At 44.4% G+C, this 24,160-nt stretch overlaps 1 protein-coding gene and 1 pseudogene across 1 annotated transcript; one reads left to right on the forward strand and one right to left on the reverse strand.

The window, feature by feature from the left end:
• Positions 1 to 10,521: 10,521 nt before the first annotated feature.
• Positions 10,522 to 11,609, reverse strand: LOC126945754 (spermine synthase-like; annotated as a pseudogene).
• A 2,176-nt stretch (positions 11,610 to 13,785) lies between these two features.
• LOC126945755 (CXXC-type zinc finger protein 1-like) lies at positions 13,786 to 18,446 on the forward strand. The gene is made up of 7 exons (XM_050775855.1): positions 13,786 to 13,812; positions 14,937 to 15,152; positions 16,344 to 16,454; positions 16,795 to 16,844; positions 17,065 to 17,161; positions 18,073 to 18,225; positions 18,300 to 18,446. The coding sequence occupies exons 1-7, from the start codon at positions 13,786 to 13,788 to the stop codon at positions 18,444 to 18,446; spliced, it is 801 nt and encodes a 266-aa protein (XP_050631812.1).
• Positions 18,447 to 24,160: the final 5,714 nt, after the last annotated feature.

The raw sequence follows: 24,160 nt of genomic DNA on the forward strand, positions 1-24,160 counted from the left end.
TTGCATAGAGAGGTCTGGAGCTGATGGAGTCTGATTACAAAGCCCTGGGAAATAGGAGAGGTTTCAAGGCACAGAAAAACAAGCCTTGTTGAGTGTCCTTGGAACCTGTGCCAGATTTATTTCATGGCAGTCAGTTCTTACATAAATGACCTCTAAGCTTCAGGTTTTAAGACCAGGCCTGATTAGAGCTTTTAAGATCGGGAGGGTTTTCGTAAATCATCCAGGGAAAGAGAGATAAAAGAAAGCAGCTGGATGTCTAAGGAGTTTTTCTGGGGTTTGGAGGAATGGAGGGAATTTGTTGAGGAGATAGAGGAGGAGGGAGAGGCTGAGGAGGGGGGTTCAAATCAGGGGCCCAGAGAGTGATTAGATACTCTGGTGGGTCAGCGACATGGAGTTGGGGATTAAGTAGGGTGTGAGTGGAGAAGGGGGATTTATAGTGGGAGCAGATTTCAACTTTTGTTCTAGGTCTGCTTTTGTTCTTCAATTTTGTTAAGGAAATTTTTTGGGCTAGTCATAATACTTTTCTGAGTTCTTTGTTCTGTCTGATCTTCCCATAAATACAATAAGCAAATAGTTTATAATAAGAGTTCTCTAAAATTGTTTTCAAATACATTTTGAATAAAATTTTTATTTCTAATTCAAAGGATCCATCTTCTGGTCATTGACAATTAGGATCTTCATTGGTGTATAGATTCCAATTGCGACTTAATTCAATAAGCCTTTTATGGAAAGACCACGAGGTAACTTTCCAGGCTTAGGAGAAATCTTTATCAGGGATGCAAGGAGTGTTCCTGGAGTGGGTGCAGAAGATGCAGCCCCCATGATTCAAAAATTTATTCTCAGAGATAGATTAAGAAAGCAAAGACCTTGGCTGGTGCAGTGGCTCATGCCTATAATCCCAGCATTTTGGGAGGCCAAGGCCAGAGGATTGTTTGAGCCTAGGAGTTTGAGGACAGCTTGGGCAACATAGTGAGATCCCCATCTCTATAAAATTTTTTAAAATAAGCTAGATGTGGTGGTACGCTTGTAGTCTCAGGTACTTGAGAGGCTGAGGTGGAGGAGGATCACTTGAGCCTGGGAAGTTGAGGCTGCAGTAAGCTGTGATTGTGCCTCCACTCTCCAGCCTGGACTACAGAGTGAGACCTTGTCTCAAAGGAAGAAAATGACTACAAAATAAATAAACTTTTAATAAGTTTTAAAAAATAAAAAGAAAACAAAGAATTTTGTGGCTACAGGGGGTTAAGGGTCTCTGGGCTGATGGGATTGCACTTGGGATCGCAGTCAAGTAGGGATTTAGCTGGGCCAAGTGGTTGCTAGCTGGGTATGCAGTGGGTCTTGCAGTTGGTGGGTCTAGTACCAGAGTCCTAGGTAGGTATGGATCCTGCATGGTGTCTGGGCCAACAGGATTGCTTCCAGGACCTTGGTCAGTGGGACTGGTGTTGGGACAAGGATCCACTTCAAGGTCTGCAATTGGGTACACAGACAGCAGCCCTGTTACCAGGTGTGTGGATGCACGTGACTCCAACCAGTTCCCTGGGCTGTCTCCTGCTGGGTTACTGGGTAGGTCACTAGACAGGCAGGATTGGCTCTGGAATGTGGCTGAGAGAGGCTAGAACCAAGTCACAGGGCTGCTTCAGGGTCCACAACTGGGACTGACATCTGCAGTTCTGCCTCTGGAAATATGCATAGGTGTGCCTCCTGCTGGGTTCCTGTATGGGCGTGACTGCTCCCAGAACATGGCTGACAGGTCTTTTTCAGGGATGGTTTCTGTTAGTTTATTTTTTCCTTTGAAAGGGCCATCTTTCCTGTTTCTTTGTATGCCTTCTGATTTCTTGTTGAAAACTGGACATTCAAATGTAATAATGTGATAACTCTGTATATCAGATACTCCCCTTTCCCCAAGGCTTTCTGTTATTTATTTACTTGTTTATTTAATTGTTGTAGGCTGTCTCTGTGCTGAGGATCAGCCTAAGGTGTAAACTCAGTCTTCTCAAGTCTTTACTAAGCCTGAGTCCCTTCCCCTGGGCATGCGTGGTGACTTTCTAATTTCTCCCATATGTATGGTTGCTTTTGAGTTGCTGGCTCCCAAAAGGGGTAAAAAGAGAAAAATGAGTGAGAAAGGCACTGACCCTTTAAATCTCCTGGAAATCACATCAGTGGGGGTGGGTGGATGGGAGGTGAGTTGTTTTTTTCTTTTTCTTTTTTTTTTTTTTTTTTTTTGAGACAGAGTCTCGCTCTATTGCCCAGGCTGGAGTGCAGTGGCATGATCTTGGCTCACTGCAACCTCCAGAAGGTGAGGTTTTCAACAGTAGTGAGAGATGTAACAACAATGGCTGCTAATTCATTTTCTGCAATTCTGTGATCAGAAGCAGTGATTAGCAATCCAAGCACAGATCCCCAATATTGGAAGATAGAGTTCTTTTTGCCTACTCTGCTCCTGCAGGTTGTGTGCAAGTGGCTCCAGGAACATGTGCACAGCTGTTTGCCATAGAGCTGAAAAGTCAGGGGTGGGGAGCTGCTACTGTGCTAAGAGCTTAAATTGACTGAAATTAACTGCAACTCACCATTTAGGCTTCCCCTGGAAATTGCAAGCCCTAGACAGACTCCAGAGTTCCAAAATAGTTATGTTAGACAGATTATGTCAGTGTAACTGTTATTTCTGTGGGGAGGTGGATTCCTGGTGCTTCCTACTCCACCACCTTCCCAGAATCCTCCTCTAGTCGACATTTTTGTTTTTCACAGAGTTTTCACTGTTGCCCAAGATGGAGTGCAGTGGTTCAATTATAGCTCATTGCAGCCTGCAACTCCTGGGCTCAAGTGATCCTCCCACCTCAGCTTCCTGAGTAGCTGGGACTACAGGCAAATGCCACCACACCTGGCTAATTTTTTATTTTTTTGTAGAGACAGGGTCTCACTATGTTGCCCAGGTTGGTGTCAAGTGATCCTCCTGCCTTGGCCTTGAAAAGCACTGAGATTACAAGTGGGAGTCACCATGCCTGGCCTTAGTCAACTAATTTTTTTTATGAAGTACAAAGCCATTTCAATGGAGAAAGTATTGTCTTTTTAATAAAGGATGCTGGATGTTCTCACTTGTAAGTGGGAGCTGAACAATGAGGACACATGGACATGGGGAGGGAAACAACATACACTGGGGCCTGTGGTGGGGGTGCGGGGAGAGGGAGAGCATCAGGAAAAATAGCTAATGCATGCTGGGCTTAATACCTAGGTGATGGGTTGATAGGTGCAGCAAACTACCATGGCACACGTTTACCTATGTAATAAACCTGCACAGCCTGCACATGTATCCTGGAACTTAAAATAAAATAAAATAAAAATAAATGATGCTTGAACAATGGACTATCCATATACAAAACAAAACAAAAAAACAAGGCAAACTTCAACTTAACCTAACACTTTACATGAAAATCAATCCAAACAGATCATAGAACTATTGGTAAAATATAAAATTATAAAACTTCTAGAAGAAAACATAGGAGGAAATCTTTGTGACCCTAGGTTAGGCAAAGAGTTTTAGACATGATACCCAAAGCATGATCCATAACAGAAAATACTGATACATTGGACATTACAAAAATCAATTACAAACACAGTCTGCAGAAAAAGGTTAAATTCAGAGTATCTGGTCCTGGAATGGTTCGTGTTCTTGTTCCATCCAATCTAGATGGCCAATCTAGTGTTTGCCTCTAAGGACGTGCCAGTCTGCCAACAAAGCACTTAACATCTAGTGTATCTGGGCAGTCAGAAGAGACCAAAGCTGTAAGTCAGTAATCACCAGCAACTGTTGTAGGAGCACTGTGCTAGGAGGAGAGAAACCTGTAAAATACACAACAACACTGAGCAGAATGGCAGAAATGCTGTAAGGAAGGAGGAGCAAAGGGTCTGAAAAAGGCTTCCCAGTGGGGCAGGCATCTGAGGTGATTCTTGAAAGATAAGCTGAATGTTGATAGGCAAAAATAGACAAACACAAACAGATGCGAGAGGTTCAGGCAACACTCCCCTACCCATTATAATTCCAAGAAAATAAAAGGAATACCCATCACTGTTACAATTATGCTGACAAGTGCATTCAGAAGAGGGGCAGTTCACCCAGTTGGAAAGGAAATAGACAGTTTTCCAGATGGCGATGCCAAAGCTTAGTCTTGCAGGGTGAGCATGAATTAGCAAAAGAAAAGGAAAGGCAAGCCTCAGTAAAGACCCCGAACTTGGAAGCCCATGCTGGATCAACAAGATAGAGAGAATACTCCCTGATTGTTCGACGTTTAGAGAGCCTGGGAACAGCACTTGTTTGGTACAGGCAAGTAAGGCCCTGTCATAGAGAACTTGGAAAGATATGCTATAGAGTGGAGCCCTGATCCTGAACATCTTGGAGATCCAGGAAAGATTCCTAAGGAGGATGGTGACATTTTTTTCTTTCTTTCTTTCAACAGGGTTTTTCTCTGTTGCCTGGGCTGGAATGCAGTAGCATGATCATGGCTCATTGCCGCCTCAGTCTCTCAGGCTCAAGCCATTCTCCTGCCTCAGACTCCCGAGTAGCTGGGACCACAGGTGTGCACCACCCTGCCCACTAATATTGTGTATTTTTTGTAGAGACGGGAACTCACGATGTTGCCCAGGCTGGTCTCAAACTCCTGGGCTCAAGCAATCCACCCATCTCAGCCTCCCACAGTGCTGGGATTAAAGGTGTGAGCCACTGCGCCTGACTGATGGTGATGTATTTATCAATCCATTGCCCTTTGGGAAGACGACCTTGGAGGCAAACTGGATTAGCCATCCACATCTCAGAGACAGGAGTTCATCATGATGTAAAATATGAGAAATCTGAACTAGGGCTATGGAATTGGGAGTGAAAGAAAAACAGCAGTAAAGAGACAGGAGACATTAGAGAAGTAGGTTTGAAGTCAGAAGTGAAGAGGATCAAAAAGCTATTGATGATGCATCTAAGAGGGCCACAACAATGGCTGCTGCTTCATTTTCTGCAACTTCGTGATAAGAAGCAGTGATCAGTGATAGTAGCACAGATCCCTGATATAGGAACAATTCAAAGGAAAATAATTCAAAGGAAAGTTAAAATACATCTTAGCTGGGATACTGCAAGTACTATTTATCAACTTTCACAGCCACAGAGTGGTAACACTTTCTTTAGAGTGACACAGTAGGAGCACCGTCATCTTGGACAAACACTACCATTTTAAGTTCCAGCTGCCTTTCTAGCTTCATGCATTTCAAGGAAATAAATTCTCTTCTAACAACAAACAGCCAGAAAGAGCAGACAGTAAAACACAGATAAGACAGCTTGGGCACAGACGGAGGAGCGGGGGAAGTCTCTTGAGTAACTGCCAAACTTCACCCTTATACAATGGGCCCCAGTAAAACAGTGGGCCTTAATAAGCACATTCCTTTCCCTTCAGGTGCACTAAGATAAGGAAGCTAAAAGCAGACCGGGGCAGGGGGGCGGGGGCCGGGGGTGGGTGGGTGGTTTATGCCTGTGGCTGCAGGAAGATGTACGGGAACAGACACAAAACTCTCCCTCCCAGATAAACACAACAAAGAGACACAGACAATCCAAGCCTCTGTTAAACTCTCCCACTCTGAATCCTTAAAAACACTTCATCTAACAACAACAAAAAGAGAAAATTTCAGGCCAGTATCCCTGATGAACGTCAATGCGAAAATCCTCAATAAAATACTGGCAAACTGAATCCAGCAGCACATCAAAATGCTTATCCACCACGATCAAGTCAGCTTCATCCCTGGGATACAAATCTGGTTCAACATACGCAAATCAATAAACGTAATCCATCACATAAACTGAGCCAATGACAGGAACCACATGATTATCTCAATGATGCAGAAAAGGCCTTTAATGATAGAATTCAACACCTCTTCATGCCAAAAACTCTCAATAAACTAGGTATTGATGGAATATATCTCAAAATAATAAGAGCTATTTATGACAAACCCATAGCCAATATCATACTGAATGGGCAAAAGCTGGAAGCATTCCCTTTGAAAACTGGCACAAGACAAGAATGCCCTCTCTCTCTGCTCCTATTCGACATAGTATTGGATGTTCTGGCCAGGGCAATCAGGCAAGAGAAAGAAATAAAGGGTATTCAAATGAAAGGAAGCCAAACTGTCTCTGTTTGCAGATGACATGATTGTATATTTAGAAAACCCCATCATCTCAGCTTAAAAACTCTTTAAGCTGATAAGCAACTTCAGCAAAGTCTCAGGATACAAAATCAATGTGCAAAAATCACAAGCGTTCTTATACACCAACAATAGACAAGCAGAGAGCCAAACCATGAGTGAGCCCCATTCACAATTGCCACAAAGAGAATAAAATACCTAGGAATACAGCTAACAAGGGACACGAAGGACCTCTTCAAGGAGAACTACAAGCCACTGCTCAAGGAAATAAGAGAGGACACAAACAAATGGAAAAAAAATTCCATGCTCATAGATGGGAAGAATCAATATCATGAAAATGGCCATACTGCCCAAAGTAATTTATAGATCCAATGCTATTCCTATCAAGCTACCATTGACTTTCTTCACAGAACTAGAAAAAAATAGTTTAAATTTCATATGGAACCAAAAAAGAGCCCGAATAGCCAAGACAATCCTAAGCAAAAAGAGCAAAGCTGGAGGCATCATGCTCACTGACTTCAAACTATACTGCAAGGTTACAGTAACCAAAACAGCATGGTACTGGCATCGACACAGATATATACACAAATGGAAGAAAACAGAGGCCTCAGAAATAACACCACACATCTACAACCATCTGATCTTTGACAAACCTGACAAACACAAGCAATGGGGAAAGGATTCCCCATTTAATAAATGCTGCTGGAAAAACTGGCTAGCCATATGCAGAAAACAGAAACTGGACTCCTTCCTTACATGTTATACAAAAATTAACTCAAGGAGGATTAAAGACTTAAATGTAAGACCTAAAACCATAAAAACCCTAGAAGAAAACCTAGGCAATGTCCATTCAGGACATAGGCAAGGGCAAAGACTTCATGACCAAAACACCAAAAGCAATTGCAAAAAATGCTAAAATTGACAAATGGGATCTAATTAAACTAAAGAGCTTCTGCACAGCAAAAGAAGCTATCATCAGAGTGAACAGGCAACTTACAGAATGGGGGAAAATTTTTGCAATCTATCCATCTGACAAAGGTCTAATATCCAGAATCTACAAGGAACTTAAACAAATTTACAAGAAAAAAACAACCCCATGAAAAAGTGGGCGAAGGATATGAACAGACACTTCTCAAAAGAATACATTTATATGGCCAACAAGCATGAAAAAAAGCTCATCACCACTGGTCATTAGAGAAACACAAATCAAAACCACAATGAGATACCATCTCACACCAGTTAGAATGGCGATCATTAAAAAGTCAGGAAACAACAGATGCTGGCGAGGATGTGGAGAAATAGGAATGCTTTTACGTGTTGGTGGGAGTGTAAATTAGTTCAACCATTGTGGAAGACAGTTTAGTGATTCCTCAAGGATCTAGAACCAGAAATACCACTTGACCCAGCAATCCCATTACTGGGTATATACCCAAAGGATTATAAATCATTCTACTATAAAGACACATGCACACCTATGTTTATTGCAGCACTATTTACAACAGCAAAGACTTGGAACCAACCCAAATGCCCATCAATGATAGACTAGATAAAGAAAATGTGACACATATACACCATGGAATACTGTGCAGCCATAAAAGAGAATGAGTTCATGTCCTTTGCAGGGACATGGATGAAGCTGGAACCATCATTCTCAGCAAACTAACACAAGAACAGAAAACCAAACACTGCATGTTCTCACTCAAAAGTGGGAGTAGAACAACGAGAACACATGGACACAGGGAGGGGAACATCACACACCGGGGCCTATTGGGGGGTGGGAGGTAAGGGGAGGGAGAGCATTAGGACAAATACCTAATGCATGTGGGGCTTAAAACCTAGATGACGGGTTGATAGGTGCAGTAAACCACCATGACACAAGTATACCTATGTAACAAACCTGTACATTCTGCACATGTACCCCAGAACTTAAAGTAAAATTTTAAAAAAGCAATTCTTTTCTATTTGTTTTTTTGTAAAGGCCATGATGAACCTTTCTTTGTAAGCATGTAGACTTTTATCATAAGCATTGAAAGAAAATTGTCCTATGTATGGCCTTGTAGTCTTAGTTCCTGAACAAAAATAAAGCAAAATGAAAAAATAAAAAATAAAAAAAATAAAAAAACCCTCTTAGTCTGTAAGAGAGAGTGCCTCTGTCCTAACTAGGCCAGAAGCCCCTCTCAGGTTTATTCTCCAAAGTAAACCTATCTTTAACTGCTGAGCCAATTTTCATGTTTCTTTTTTCTTTCTTTAATTCTTACATAGAGCTTACAGTATACTTCTGAGTTCAGCTTGGATTTCTCACTTCATGCTCCAATCCCTAAACTGAGTTTGATACAAGCTGTGAAGATTTAGATTTAGCTGGGGACACTGTCATTAGACACTAGGCTTGAATGAGGGAAAATAGCTTCTTAACAAAGATCTTAACATTTTTTGATTGTTGACTTTGTCCATGGTTAGTTAAATGTAACTTTAGTGTAAATTATAGCATTTATTTGCTTTTATCTCTAAGAAATAATATGGAGCCACATAGATTACAGTAATTTGCCATTTTGCAAAAACACCAGAGGGTCAGAGTCCCTGATATATTTCTTTAATCACCAATTGCTACTGGACACCTCCCATGTGCCAGGCAGTAAACTGGGCACTAGGCATCTAACAGTGATGAAGACTGACATTGTCCCTGCTCTCATTTCTAATGGGGAAGACAGACACAAAACAGTTGTGAGAGGTTCCGGCAACACCCATATTTTCTTCTTAATTTCAAGATTAAAATAAAATGAAGAGCCCTCACTATATTATAATTATGTCCATAAGTTTATTCAGAAGAGAAGCCTGCCACTCAGATGGAAAAGAAGCAAAGAGAGCTTCCCAGACAGAGATGCCAAGGCAGAGGCTTGAAGGGTCAGTGGGAATTAGTGGAGCAGTATGGTTATAATCTTCCACAATGATAATTTTTTTTGTTATTTTACTGTTTGTTCTAATATATTTTCTTTGTGTTTATTTTACACCATTTTCTTAAGTGTATATAAGGTTAGAATGTTTATATTCATTGTGAATTGAATCATTATGGAAGGGCCCTCTCAATTCCAATGAATACCTTTTTGTCTTAGTCTTTTCAGTTTGCTAGTAATATCACTGACCTTGCTTTATTTTGATTAGCATGGGCCTGGCAAATTTTCTTCCATCCCTTTATTTCAAACTTTTCTATATTTTTATAATTTGCTAGGTTTGGCATAAACAGTGTATGACTGGATTTGTCCATTTTTATACAGAATGACAACCATTAACTAGAGCATTTACTCCATTAACAACTTTTTTGGGGTCTCTTTTGTAATTTGAATTGAAGCAATTGCTATTCATTTTTTTAAACTCTCTTATAAGCACCAAATTTTATTTATTTATTTATTTTTATTTTTAATTTTTTTGAGATGAAGTCTCCCTCTGCCACCCAGGCTGGAGTGCAATGGTGTGATCTTGACTCACTGCAACCTCTGCCTTCTGGGTTCAAGTGATTCTCCTGCCTTAGCTTCCCACCCCCAGTAGCTGGGATTACAGGCGCCCACCACTATGCCCGGGTAAGTTTTTTTTTTTTTTTTTTTTTTTTTTGTATTTTTAGTAGAGATGGGGTTTCACCATGTTGGCCAGGCTGCTCTCAAACTCCTGACCTCAGGTGATCCACCCACCTTGGCCTCTCAAAGTGCTGGGATTACAGGTGGTGAGCTCACCACCCAGAGGTGAGCTGGGGCTCTTATTATTTGTTTAAAAAAAGTTTTAAAATTTTTTTATTTTATCTTATTTTAAGTTCCAGGATACACATGAAGTATGTGCAGGTTTGTTACATAGGTAAACGTGTGCCATGGTGGTTTGCTGCACCTATCAACCCATCACCTAGGTATTAAGCCTCAGGAGCATTAACTATTTATCGTGATGATAAGCACCAAATTTTAATATCTAAGTCAATTTTGGGGGAAGGAAACATCATCAAGAACTTACTTCTGAAACAAAACAACGATGTTCATTCCTTCAAACATCCAAATTGAAGGTGTGCCAAAATGAAAACAAAAAAAGTCCACATGGAAATAAAAAGGAACACAAATCACATTCCAGGGGGTTAGCGCATTTAGCAGTCTTAGCTGTGCTGTCTAACCATCCTTCAACTGACTTTCAAAAAAACAACACCCTAAACTCATCAAAATATACATTTTCCATTTGCTGTTTTAAAATTAAAAATAATAATTTAACAAAGAAAACTTTAAGGAAGTCACAATCAATTGCGTGACTCATTTTGACATCACGTACAGCATATGGAGGTCAGGAAAGTTATTTGCAGCATACATGGTTAGAGGATATTCATCTTTGAGGTTTAGGTTTCTTCCAAATGGTGTAAAATACCCACAATTCCAAGTATGAAGAGACACAGAAGATTTCCTTTGAGAATTCCAAAGGACACTACAGGCACCCCAGCTGTTCTTCATAGAGAGACAGGGCTTCCGTCAGACTGACAGAGTTCCCCTTGTGTAAAATATTTCACATCCTGTTTCAATGCTTTCATTGAGAGGTCAGGAATCAGTCTGAGAAACTCCCATGTGGAATCTTCTGGAGACATGGAGATTGGAACAGCTGTCACATCATTAATCACATAATCAAATTATCTCCCTTCTTTGGCATACCTTTTCATACTGGAATGCAGTACTGAACCTTGTATAGCAGTCTCCTTTAAGATTATCTAAGACATCACCACAAGTCCGCATATATCTCTTACATCCATCAATCACCATTTCATCAATCTCTATCATAGTGACCATCTTTAGTTTTAGTTCGACTATTTCACACAATATGCCCCCATCTCAGCCTCCCAGCCTCTTTGCCAGTGTAATCTTTGCCACTGCCCACGATGGCCCAGGTATATGTCAAATCACTCTCTGCCAAATTGACATTCCCACTAAGGATGAGAATATTTCCAAATTGCTTCGAGTGTAGAATTTTAATGCTCTGATAAGGTGAATCTTCATCATATGCCACTTCATCTACGTTGTATTCAACCAGGAGTCCATCTGCTGTGGGCCAATATCTGTCGGTGGTTCCTCCTGGAACTATAGGTGGTAATCGCCTCATCCACCAAGTACTGTCTTGACTCAATTCTTTCATTCTTTCTTCTCCTTTGTTCAAAAGACTGTTGATCTCTTCTTTGCCTTGTGCGTCACCATCGTAACTCTGAAGGTCCAGTAACTCCAATCCATGTGAATAAATTCTCAAATTGGTAAGGCTGCCGTTTTTGTTTGTATAGGTTGCTAAATAGCGGTGTGGTCCTGCTAGGTGTCCACCGGCTCTGCCATCCCCTGCTCCTGGAAAATGGACTGGAGCCCTTTTAGAATGGTCTCGCCATCAGCTTTGGTGTTGAGCATGAAGTCGAGTGTGCTGTGCCATGCCGCTGCCATAGTGAGGTGAGACCCTGAGCCATGCCTGGGGGGGGGCCGCCACGGGAGACTGGGGGGCCGCGTGGCGTATCAGGCTTCTACCCTTTTAACAACTTTTTTTTTAAAGTTACTGATCATGTAATAAAGGATGAGCTTCAAATATGAATTTATTCCTAACTTCTTACATTTCGCTTTCTATTTTCCTGCACTTTTTATGAATCTTTTCCTAGTTTCCTGACTTTAAAAAATGATGTGATTTTTGTTTGCTTTTCTCATTGCCTACCTTATAATTAAAATAATAGCAGATAGTCTGTAATCCCAGCTACTTGGGAGGTTGCGGTGAAAGAATCGCTTGAGCCCAGGAGTTCAATGCTGCAGTGAGCTATGATCACACCACTGCACTCCAGCCTGGATGACAGAGTGAGACTCCGTCTCTAAAAACAGTAATAATAATAGATAGTAAAATAGTAATAATATGAAATTATTCAAAATAATTGAAAATGATAAGAGGAGCAATTTTCTTGTTATGCATGATATTGCAATGATCAATCATCTACAAAATGTAATGCACGAGTCCATGAGGACACAAAGAGGGGAGCAACAGACATTGGGGTCTACCTGACGGTGGAGGGTGGGAGGAGGGTGAGGATTGAAAAACTCCCTGTAGGGTACTATATTCACTAGCTGGGTGATGAAATCTTTTGTACTCCAAACCCCAGCAACTCCCAATTTATCCATATAACAAACCTGCACATGGACCCCTGAACCTAAAACAAAGGTTGGAAGAAAAAAAAATAAGCCAAAACAAAATGTGGGAACTGTGCGCACATGGCTGTATTGTTTCTCTGTAACTATGCTCTTGAACTTGGGTGGTACAGCACCTCCGTCCAGGTGTTGAGCAAGCCCGAACTGGACACATTTAGAAAGGGGCGGGACAAGGGTGCTTCCCGAAGCTTCTCTTTCGCAGCTTTTTGGCTGCACCTCACAGGCGGCTCCGTGGTTCAGCATCTACTAGATGCTGAGGTATTTTGCAAGAGCTTTGATGAGAGACCGTGAATTTTGTGATTGGAGGGTGGATGTAGGGTCATCGAAGAGAATTTGGGAGTTGATAATGGAGATTTTTGGAGTCACAATAGGAACTTGCTGTAAGTTGAGTTGAATGCTCCCAGTCAGATCCTCCAATGGGTAATTTATTTCCATTTTTCTTCTTTTCTCATATTAAGATGAGAAAAGAACTTTAGGATGGCTTAAAGTTCCATCTAAGACAACAAGTTGAGAATTATTGTTTTCATAATAGTTAAGTGTTTTCTAATTTCTTTTTACCAAGAGTTATTTAGATGTGTGTTTCCAATTAACAAAAGCTAAGCCTTTTATTGATTTCTGATGCACCTTATCTGTGTGCTGTGTGGTGCTTATTAATTGGAATGTGTTTAGAGTCCCTTTAAGACTAAGTCCAAGGCCCATTTTTATTAATATTGTATCTCTAGCTTGAAGATAGTATGAGTTCTCCAACTGATACTGTTTTGTTCAAGATGTGTATTGGTCCTGTGTGTGTTCTTGCTCCCTTAATTGCCAAGAGTAGTGACTTGCTTGCATGTGTGCATATATATGATGCGCACAGAAATGTGTACATATGTATATATGTATTTTGAGATGGAATCTCGCTCTGTTGCCCAGGCTGGAGTGCGGTGGTGGGATCTCACCTGGAGTGCAGTGGCACGATGTTGGCTCACTGCAGCCTCTACCTTCCGGGCTCAAGCGATTCTCCTGCCTTGGCTTCCTGAGTAGCTAGGACCCCAGGCACGCGCCATCACACCCGGCTAATATTTAAAAAAATTTTTTTTCTAGAGATGAAGTCTGGCGATGTTGCCTCAGGCTGGTCTCAATCTCCTGGGTCGCAAACGTATATTTGTGTATTTGTGCATTTTATGTGGCGATATTGGGCACAGGTAGGAGTACTTTTCAGAATAAAGATTGTGAAATTTCGCTAGGTGGGTGGGTCAGGGCCCGTAGGGCCCTATGTGGCCTGTGCAAGTGGGGAGGAGGGGCAGGGCTTGGCGTCTTAACCTGTTTCAGCAGGCTGTGAGGTGAAGCTGCGTCCTCTCCGTCCCGGAATGCCAAGGGGCTTGTGGTGCTGCGAGAGTCTGGGCAGGGGGCGGAGCCTGGCAAGGGGCGGGGCTGGGTATGACTGGACGCCATGTGTGAGGTCCACAGGGCACGAAGGGTAAGGTGAGTCTGAGCGTCCCTCAACCCGTCCGCCCATCCATCCACCGTTTGATCCTCCCTCAATCCATCCGCCCATGCATCCACCATTTGATCACCCATTCACTCTTGCCCCAGGAGCGCAGAAGTGGGTAGGCGGAACCTGGGGAGACTAGCTGAGTAGTCCAGGCAGTGAGGCAGACTGAACTTGCCTGAGTGGCAGGGCCAAGTGTGTTTGGGCAGGCAGAGGTGGACTTGTCTGGGTCCATCGTGTTGGGTAAGCAGGGTAGCCTGTGTGTCTTGGAGGGAGGGGTGGATCAGGCTGAGCAGAGCAAATCTGAAGGGGTGGCAGCCAGATTTTCTGGGCGGTTAGGTAGGCCCTTATGCATGGAGGTGGGCAAGTTGGGGGCAGATGTGTCCAGGTGGACCAGCCTGGTGTGTCTGGATAAGGTGGGCAGGCAGGACCAGGTGGTATCAGTCATTCCTAGGCAGGCAGGGCCTAGTGCATCCAGCAGGTGTGGTTGCCCCAGGGTAGGTTGGCCTGAGGGTGAGGCCAGGAGTGTTGGGGCAGGGTTGTCTGTCCCTACCCACTTATGGTTGATCAACAGCCCTCTTTCCACGAGCATGGGAATACTACTAGTAATCTCTGGTCCCCAGTGAGTCTAGGATACAGGGTGGACAGGGAGTCGGGCTGATGCTGAGGGTCTGCCCCTCAGATCTTGCCTGTAACACCCCCAGAGACCTTGCTGTGGTCCCACTGGCCACTTGACAACTGCTTCAAACGCAGAAGTGCAGGCTAGCCTAGAAGCACCAGACAGCAGTGGTGCCACTGGCAGTAAGGGAGGCACCTGGGCAACAGCCACACCCCAGCTGTTGTCTGAAGAGGACCTGTCTTGGCACTGTGACCTGTACCAGGACACTTGCAGAGGGGATTTTTGGCAATCAAAGCCTGCCAAGTGTGAGGGAGGACCCTGGGGTAGAAGGATGGGGACAGTGAGGGCAGTGAGGTTCAGCAGTGAGGTGACAGGAGGCAGGGAGTATCCGAAGACCACTTTGAGAAACTAGTTGTGTGGAGTGTGTCAGTATTTCCTGATCTGCAGCCCTGGGTGAGTGACATCAAGAAGCTCCAGCTCATGGATCCCACAGGCAGAAGCAGGCAGTGAATGTGAAGCACAAGAAGAGTTTGAAGAAAAAGGTAGAGCAGAAGGTGACGAATTGAATGGGGAGCATGAAGGCAGGTTGGGGGTGGAATGCAGGGCAGGGGTGCAGGAGTTGGGGGTTAACATCGACCCTCCTAACCCTGCCATGACCACTCTTGTCCTGAAGAAGGAGAAGCAGCAGACGCAGAAAAGGAAGCACACGGCTGGGCGCCGTGGCTCACGCCTGTAATCCCAGCACTTTGGGAGGCCGAGGCAGGCGGATCACAAGGTCAGGAGATCGAGACCATCCTGGCTAACATGGTGAAACCCCGTCTCTACTAAAAATACAAAAAATCAGCCGGGCGTGGTGGTGGGCGCCTGTAGTCCCAGCTACTCGGGAGGCTGAGACAGGAGAATGGCGTGAACCCGGGAGGCGGAGCTTGCAGTGAGCCGAGATCCCACCACTGCACTCCAGCCTGGGCAACAGAGTGAGACTCTGTCTCAAAAAAAAAAAAAAAAAAAAAAAAAAGAAAAGAAAAGGAAGTACACAGGCAAGTGGAAGCATCCGGAGCATGTCAAGGATCCAGCCTCACCACGGCAGTGCCTGGGACCTGGCTGTGTGTATCCCACTTGGCCGGGCTCCAAGTACTGTTCGGATGACTGTAGCATGAGGCTGGCAGGTGAGTGAGTGCACCTCGAGGTTAAGGGACAAAGGAGAAGTAAGGTGTGATCCATGCCATCTGTAATTCCACTCAGCCACCCACCCATCCACCGTCATAGTCACCCACTCACTGAACCGCCCATCCACATTACATCCACCAGGATGCTCATCCACCCTTATAGCCACTCACCCACCTGCTCATCCATCCTTATAGCCACTAACCCACCTGCCCATCCACCCTTATAGACACTCACCCTTATAGACACTCACCCACCTGCCCCTCCACCCATCCACCCACCCATCCACTGTTCAACCACCCATTCACTAACATGCCCTCATCCACCACTCGGTACCCTATAGAGTCACCATTCAGTAGCTCATCTTTCTCATTCCTCTGATAATCCCCATCTACCCATTTCATTTCTTGCTTTCTCTTCTTCCAGCTGCATCAATAACATCCTTCCCCAGTGCATCCAGCAGTGGCAAAGGAGCCCCTGCATTGCCAATGAGCATGGCAAGAAAATGCTCGAGCACATCCACCATGAGCAGCAGGACACCTATACTTGCCTGAAGGACACGGAGTGCCATTTCCATGAATTTGAGGCCATCATTCTGCATGGCAAACAGTAGGCTGTGTGCACGGATTACTAGGCGAGAGGGCATTGGTGAGGTAGAGCTTAAAGGTACCTGGCCTCTTGTCCTGTCCCTCCCCATCCTGTACTGCTTCCCTGGCCCCTCCATTGTCCTGTGCAGAACAACGAAGGTGAAAAGGGCAGCAAAGACCTGCAGATCTTTTGTGTCTCCTGCGGGCAGCCCATCTCTAAGCGTGTTGCCTTGCGCCACATGGAACGCTGCTTTGCCAAGGTTGGAACATTGACTGGGAGTCAGATGGGACAAGGGTGTTTTTGGTTGGGTGGGGTGGCACATGGGTAGGGTCCATGTGGTGGGGGCAGGTTTGGCGCCTGGATATTTGTTATACAAGGAATGCAACACACATCCATGGCTTCCCCTGTGTGTGCTCTTCCCCCACGCCCAGTATGAGAGCCAAGGTCAGGGCATTAACCAGTGGTGAGGGGGACACTGGCTGTGCAGACAGGAGCATAGGGTCTGCAGGGGACAATAGACCTGGTGTTTGGAACTTTATTGTAGGAGGACACGCGGCATATGTCCACAGTTCCTCCCATTTGTGCTCTTTCTTTCCCAGTATGAGTGCCAACTGTCCATTGGGTCCCTGTACCCTACTTGCATTGAAGGGTGAGTGTGGGGGCTAGTAAGGGTCGAAGGCATTATGTGGACAGGGTCAGAAGCAAGGTTGAGCAAGGTCAGGGGCAGGATGTGGGTGGGCTCAGAGGCAGAGGCGGGTGTAGTTAGAGGCATGGTATGGGCGGGGTCTGGGACTAGGTGCAGGTAGGGTTCTGGGGTGGGACCTCCCTCCTCCTGACTCTCAGCACCTCACTTTTCCACCCCCCTCCAGGACCACATGGTTCTTCTGTGATGCCTACAGTCTGAAGAGTAAGAGGTACTGTAAGCGCCTCAAGGTGCTGTGTTCTGAGCACTCTTGGGACCCCAAGGTGAGACCCTTCCTTACCTCATCACCTTCCATTCCTCCAATCCTCCCTGCCTGACTGCCCTCTGCATCTCCTCAGCAACCCCTGTGTGTCCCCCTTCCCTTCCTGACCACCCCACGTTCCATGCTCCTTGCTGCCTTTCACCCTCTCTTCTTCCTTTTCTCTCTAACTGGCTGTCTGTATTCATGCCCTCCTTGCCCGACCACCTTCCGGATGGTCCTGCCCCTCCTCACTGCAGAAGCACCCCCCAATTCTGATCCTCTTCTTGCTCGACCATCCTCCCTTCCTGCCCCACCGCCTGCCTGGCCAACCCGCTGTACCCTCCTCCTTGTGTGGCACCCTCAACTTCTCTTCCTCACTTTCTGACTTTCCTCCATTCTGATCATTTTCCCCGCCTCACTGACCCCTGATTCTATTTTCTGCCTGTCACCTACATCCTTTCTTCCTCCCTGTTTGACCACTCCCCATTCTCTCCCTCCACCCTCCTCTCCTTCACCTCAGCCCTCACCTCCCCTCTGCATCAACAAACCCCACTCATCTACTTCTCCTCCTCGGACCACCCTCAACCCTTCCCTCCTCCTGCCGGACTGCTTTCCAGCCCTCCAGCTCTCCAGCTCTCCCTGGCCCACCTGCCCTCCAGCATCCCTCCTTCTGTTGGATCTCTTTCTGTGCTTCTGTTCTTACCTGCATCACCTGCATTCTTCCATCCCTGCTTAGTCAACCTCATTCCTCTATCCTCTATGCCTGATCACCCGCTATTTGTCCTCTCTTCTCTGCATTCCTCTCTTCCCCCTGCCTGATCAATCCCTATCCCTCTCCTCTCTGTCCTCCATCCCCCTGTTGTTTCCCTGTGCCTGATCATTCTCCAGGGCTACCCTCCCTCATAGCTCATCCTCCTTTATTCTTCACCATAGGTGCCAAAGGATGAGGTGGGCGGTTGTCCACTAGTGCATAATGTCTTTGAGTTCACGGGTAATTTCTGTTGCCTCCCCAAATGCCTGCGCAACTGCTACTACAGCTGGGAGAAGCTGAGGCGTGCTGAGGTGGACCTGGAGCGCGTGCAGGCGGTAGGTGCCATGCCGAGGGGGCTGGGGGATGGGGTAGGATCCTGGACTCCCTCTCGAGCATTCAGGTCCCACAGTTGCACAAGCTGGAACAGCTGTTTGAGCAGGAGCAGAAGGTGCACACGTTTTTGATGAACCGGGTGGGGCTGCTGGCTCTGATGCTGCACAAGACGATCCAGCATGACCCATTCACCAGTGACTTGTGCTCCAGGGTGGACATCTAAGCCTTGCTGGACCTAGGTCCCATATACCACACTCTGTGTAAAGGTGACACCTCACAAATCCCTCCTCCCACACCTGCTGCTCCATCCACCTTTTTCTTAGGGCATCTTGGAGTTTCTCTCTGTGCTTCTCTGTCCACCACTTGGTCTCCTGTCTCTCTGTCTACCCTTCCTTGGTGGTGGTCGGGGGGATTGTCTAAAAATTCCCCATTCCCATCCATTCCTCCATCCCTGTGCCTTTCTTCCCTGAACCTGGGTGAGGCCAAGGGATCTGCCCTGCTGTTACATCCACTGTCTAGAGTTTTCTTCATCAACTTTGGAAGAACAAGGATTTTGATAGCTCATGATGTTCCCTAAACCTGTCTCTCTGGCTGCAAACCCAATTCCAAACCTCCAATAGTTGGTGGGTGACAGGCCCCACCTGTCATAGCCATCACGCCCCTACCCGCACCCATCTTGTCCTGTTCCTGACCTTCCCACGAGGTCCTTGCCCTGTCAGCCTTGTCCCATCTCAGTCCAACCCCAGTCTGTCCTGCCTTTCACTTCCGGGCCCCCTCTTCCCACCACCCTGCTCTGACTGTGCCCTGTCCTTTCCAGCCTGTCCTGTCACACCTATTTCACACCTGTAGGTTTGCCAGAAGGTGGCTTCTGCCACATCTGCCTTTGCCAGCCCCCATCCAGGCCTTCTGTGCCATTGGAGGTGCATCCAGTAGTGTTGCTTGTGGGTGCTGGTATGTCTCCAATGACAGACCTGAACGACATTTCCTATTTTTTTTTTGGTTTTTTTTTTTTTTTTTTTTTTTTTTTTGAGATGGAGTTTCTTGCCCTGTCACCCAGGCTGGAGTGCAGTGGCCCGATCTCAGCTCACTGCAACTTCTGCCTCCAGGGTTCAAGTGATTCTCCTGCCTCAGCCTCCTGAGTAGCTGGGATTACAGGTGCACACCACTATGCCCTGGCATTTTTTTGTATTTTTAGTAGAGATGGGGTTTTACTATGTTGGCCAGGCTGGTCTCGAACTCCCGACCTCAGTTGATCCGCCTGCCTTGGCCTCCCAAAGTGCTGGGATTACAGGCGTGAGCCACCACACCCAGCCCTTACGATTTTTTAAAATCTGTTTTTATAATTACTCTCCTCCCAGGAACCCATATAGTTCTAAATGTTTAAGTGTGTTGCTCTAGACTTTATACCTCATATTCCAGTACAACTACTTTACATTACTACTTGTCTGGTACAGTATCTCCTTTCTCATTACTAATATTGTGTTTCTTTCTTTTTTTTCAATTTGATCAGATTTCCCAGAGCAGCTTTTTATTTATTTATACTTCCTAATTTTATATTTATTTTATTTATATAAACTTCTATTTGTATTACTTGTCACTTCTTGACTCTTTGTTTTGTGTTTTTATTTTTAGGTTTTTTATTTAATTTTGCTGTTCTTCTGATTTCCTAAGTCGTGTTCCCAACTCGATTATTTTGGGACTTCCAGTCTTTTTTCTTTTTTCTTTTTTTTAAATAGTAAAGTATTTGAGACTATACACTTTCCTCTACATGTGGCTATGTTTCAAACACTCTGGTATGGAAGGTGAAACCACAGAATTGACTTCTCATTTTGATCGTAGGTATTGAAGAAAGCTTCTTAGGTTCTTACTGGTTAAGGTAGCTTAGTTGTCTTTTTTTATTTTTATGTAATTATGTTTTTTATTATCATCAGAGAATGTAGCCTGTAGAATATGAATTTGTAAATGTTATTCAATATTTTCTCTGTGGCCTGAGTACGTGACACAATTTTGTAAAACTTTCATGGATATAAGAGAAGAAACTATATTCTCTGTTAAATATTAGGACTTGGTGGGGACTTTTCAATCTAGTTGGATGATTTATTTTTTCTTTCTGTCTACTTCAGCTGTTATACTATAAAAAGGTAGAATAAATCTATTGTAACATTTTAAAACAAATTTCTCCTGTGGTTCTGTGTTTTTTGGGGGGAGATGAATCCTAAAGTATATATCTTAGACCATTTCACACAGTGACATTACGTATTTTTTTTTTTTCTTTTGAGATGGAGTCCCGCTCTGTCACTCAGGCTGGAGTGCAGTGACCCGATCTTGGCTCACTGCAACCTCTGCCTCCCAGGTTCAAGCAATTCTCCTGCCTCAGCCTCCTGAGTAGCTGGGATTACAGGCATGCGCCACCACGCCCGGCTAGTTTTTGTATTTTTAGTAGAGATGTGGTTTCTCCAAATTGACCAGGCTGGTCTCGAACTCCTGACCTCTAGTGATCTGCCCACCTCGGCCTTCCAAAGTGCTGGGATTACAGGTGTGAGTCACTGTGCCTGGTCAATTTCTGTTCATTTTTGTCCCTCCTGTTTTCCTCATTAGTTTGGAAAGTTTTATTTTTATTAATTGTCCCATTATATACTTTTCCCATTTCCAACAGGCATGATTTATTTCCTTTACTATTTTATCCGAATATAACTGGACCTTATTTTATAGAAAAAGATGAATAGTATTGCTTTCTTATTTTTCTAGAAAAATTTAAGCTGTGTATTTAAAGGCTATATTTTTCTTATAGGTTGAGTTAATCCTGCTTCAAGAAATCTCACCTAACATTTTTATTCAAACTCCCCAGTGACTTCATCTATTATAATTTAACTTTAACTGTATGAGTGTGTGCTCAGGGGTGTGTATTTTACCTCAACATTAATTGTGGACCATTGTTTTGCTCTCTTATTTTGAGGTCTCTCTTATGATTTCATATTCATTTATTTACAATATATCCCTGAGTGTTTTCTTTAAGCAGAATAAATTGGTGAAACACTATTCAAATTATTTCATGTCTGAAACTGTCATTCTTTTGCGCTGACCAAGGAATGGTTTCTTGGGATGGGGTACAGGATTGGAATTCTTATCTCTCCATGGCCTATGGTAGGGGTGTCCAATCTTTTGGCTTCCCTGGGTCACACTGGAAGAAGAAGAATTGTCTTGGGCCACACATAAAATATAATAATACTAACAATAGCTGATGAGCTAAAAAAAAAAAATAGCAAAAAAAAAAATCTCAAAATACTTTAAGAAAGTTTACGAATTTGTGTTGGGCTGCATTCAAAGCTGTCCTGGGCTACATGTGGCCCATGGGCTGCAGGTTGGACAAGCTTGGGTTATGGGAAGTAACTTCTACGATAACCCTCAGTGATCCCTGCCTCCTGGAATTCATCACCTTCTCTCCATTTGAGTAACTTGCTTCTAACCAATACAATACCTTAACATTGAGAGGATACCACCTTTGCGGTTAGATTACAAGAGATCATAGCTTTTGTCTTGGTGACAGGCTCTTTCCCTTGTTGGTTTTGGCAAAGCAACATGCCATGTTGGGAAGGCCCATGTAGCAAGAGACTAAGGATAGCCTCCAACTATCAGAAACTGAGGCTTTCCGTACATTCCAACATCCCAAAAGGGATAGAATCCTGTGAACAACCACATAAGTGAGCTTGGAAATAAGTCTTTCCCCAGTTCAGCCTTCAGATGAGGCCACAACTCCTGGCTGACACCTTGACTGTAGCCCTAGGAGAGACTCTGAAACAGAGGACCCAGCTAAGCCATACCCAGATTCCTAACCTACAGAAACCATGAGAGTGTGTGTTTTTAAGGCCATCATGTTTTTATAATGGTAATTTATAATACAGCAATAGATAACTAATACATGGTCTGTAGATGTTAAATGACATCTGAATTCAATTTTTGTCAATGAGCTGTCTGCTGCTGGTCTTATTCCTCTTCCTTGTATAAAACTTGTTTCTGCATGGAAGTGTTTAAGAATTTATCCTCGTCTTTGGACTGTAAGACTGTAACCTTTATCTGCAAAACAGAGAGAGATTTTTTAAAAGGCTGTAACCAAATTTGGTCATTGCAAGGGTTCCTGTGGTGATTAATTATTTTTAGCAGCTTTGCGGGGGAGGATCAGTGATTTAGTGATCACCTTTTACTGTACATCAGAATCTTCTGTGGAGTTGAGATGGAAGAGAGGGGGGATGTGAAGGGTTCATCCCCATGGCCTAGGGGAGAGGGGGAGGCAGCTCCCTGCAGGGTGTCTTGGGGGAGATCCGGTGCCGGCAGCCACCAGCCTTAGCCAGGGAGACGCTATCCCCCACCCCAGCAGGGATCCTTCCCTCTCCATTGATTCTTTACAGATGTCAGCTGATTCTCACCAGCACTCCTTTCCCCCCGTCCTCTGGGGATGTGCCGATTTCTCCTCTATCCTGATTTAGGTACAGAAAAACCCTTTTTCCCTTAGAACTTAGAGACTGGCGGGGTAGTAAGGCCACCACAATCTCCGGGGTCCTTCTGGCTCTCCCTCCTCCCTTCAAAGATTAATAAAATGGTCCCAGAAGGCAAGTGACTTGCCCAGGCCTCTCAGGTTGGCAGTGAGAGCACTAGACTGGAGCCAGGTCTCCTGACTGTGTCTTCCACCCTCGCCCACCACAGCTGAGATCAATTTTCCCACTCAAAGTTCCCGCTGAGATTCTGTAAACCGAGGAGGACAATGAGCGAGCCAGGCCCCGGCTGACAGCTCCCTTCTTTCAGACCTGCCTGTGGATCCTGTTGGCTCTGGAAGGGTTCATCGTCTCAGGGGCTCAGGGTCATGCAGTCAGTAAGCCCGAATATATTCTGAAACTCTGTTGTTTTAGTTTTGTTTATTATATAATTATATTCCTAATATTAAGTTATGCATTATGAATAAATACAAAGAAGAAAGTAAAAATGACCTCTAACTCTGACATCTCCTAAATATAAATTCTATCAACGATTTGATTTATTTGCTTCCATATATTTTTTTCTGGGTATGTGCTTTGGTGCTTATGTTTGCAAGTGATCAGTATATTCATATGTGCACTTTTAGTTTAAATGAAAACTGGAATCATGTTGTTGGGTTACCTTGTTTTTTTACGTTGTATTTTAACTTAAATATTTTTCCATGGCAGCATATATTTTTCTAAACAATTTTAACAGCTGCAGACAGCGTATCTTTGAACATATCATAATTTATATAACCAATATGCTGTTAATAAATGTTTATGAAAGTTGGTTTTGGTTTTAACTGTTATGAACATCACCGTGGTAAAATTCCTACATTTAAATCTTTGTGCGCATACATGATTATTTTCTACATATATAGTTTTAGAAATTGTACCCTTGGGTTAGGGTGTAAGGACAGGTGATAATAATAAATGGGCTGGGTGCTGTGGCTCACGCCTGTAATCTCAGCACTTTGGGAGGCAGAGGTGGGTGGATCAGTTGAGGTCAGGGGTTGCAGACCAGCCTGGTCAACATGGTGAAACCGTGTCTCTACTAAAAATACAAAAATTAGCTGGGCGTGGCAGCACACACCTATAATCCCAGCTACTTGAGAGGCTGACGCTGGAGAATCTCTGGAACCCGGGAGGCAGAGGTTGCAGTGAGCCCAGATCACGCCACTGCACTCCAGCCTGGGCGACACAGCAAGACTCTTGTCTCAATAAATAAATAAAAATTAGCCAGGCATGGTGGCACGCGCCTATAATCCCAGCTACTTCGGAGGCTGAGACACTAGAATCACTGGCACCAGAGAGGCAGAGGTTGCAGCGAGCTGCGATTGTGCCACTGCACTCCAGCCTGGGCGACAGAACTGTGAGGAAAAGAAAGAGAGATCAGACTGTTACTGTGTCTATGTAGAAAGAAGTA

Source organism: Macaca thibetana, chromosome X (assembly GCF_024542745.1).
Source record: "Macaca thibetana thibetana isolate TM-01 chromosome X, ASM2454274v1, whole genome shotgun sequence".
Lineage (NCBI taxonomy): Eukaryota > Metazoa > Chordata > Mammalia > Primates > Cercopithecidae > Macaca > Macaca thibetana.

Coding starts and splice junctions, on each gene's coding strand:
- LOC126945755 (XM_050775855.1), top strand. CDS start 13,786: ATGTGTGAGGTCCACAGGGCACGAAGG. Junction 13,813..14,936: donor AGGTCCACAGGGCACGAAGG/GTAAGGTGAGTC, acceptor TGGATCCCACAG/GCAGAAGCAGGCAGTGAATG. Junction 15,153..16,343: donor CGCAGAAAAGGAAGCACACG/GCTGGGCGCCGT, acceptor TGTCCTGTGCAG/AACAACGAAGGTGAAAAGGG.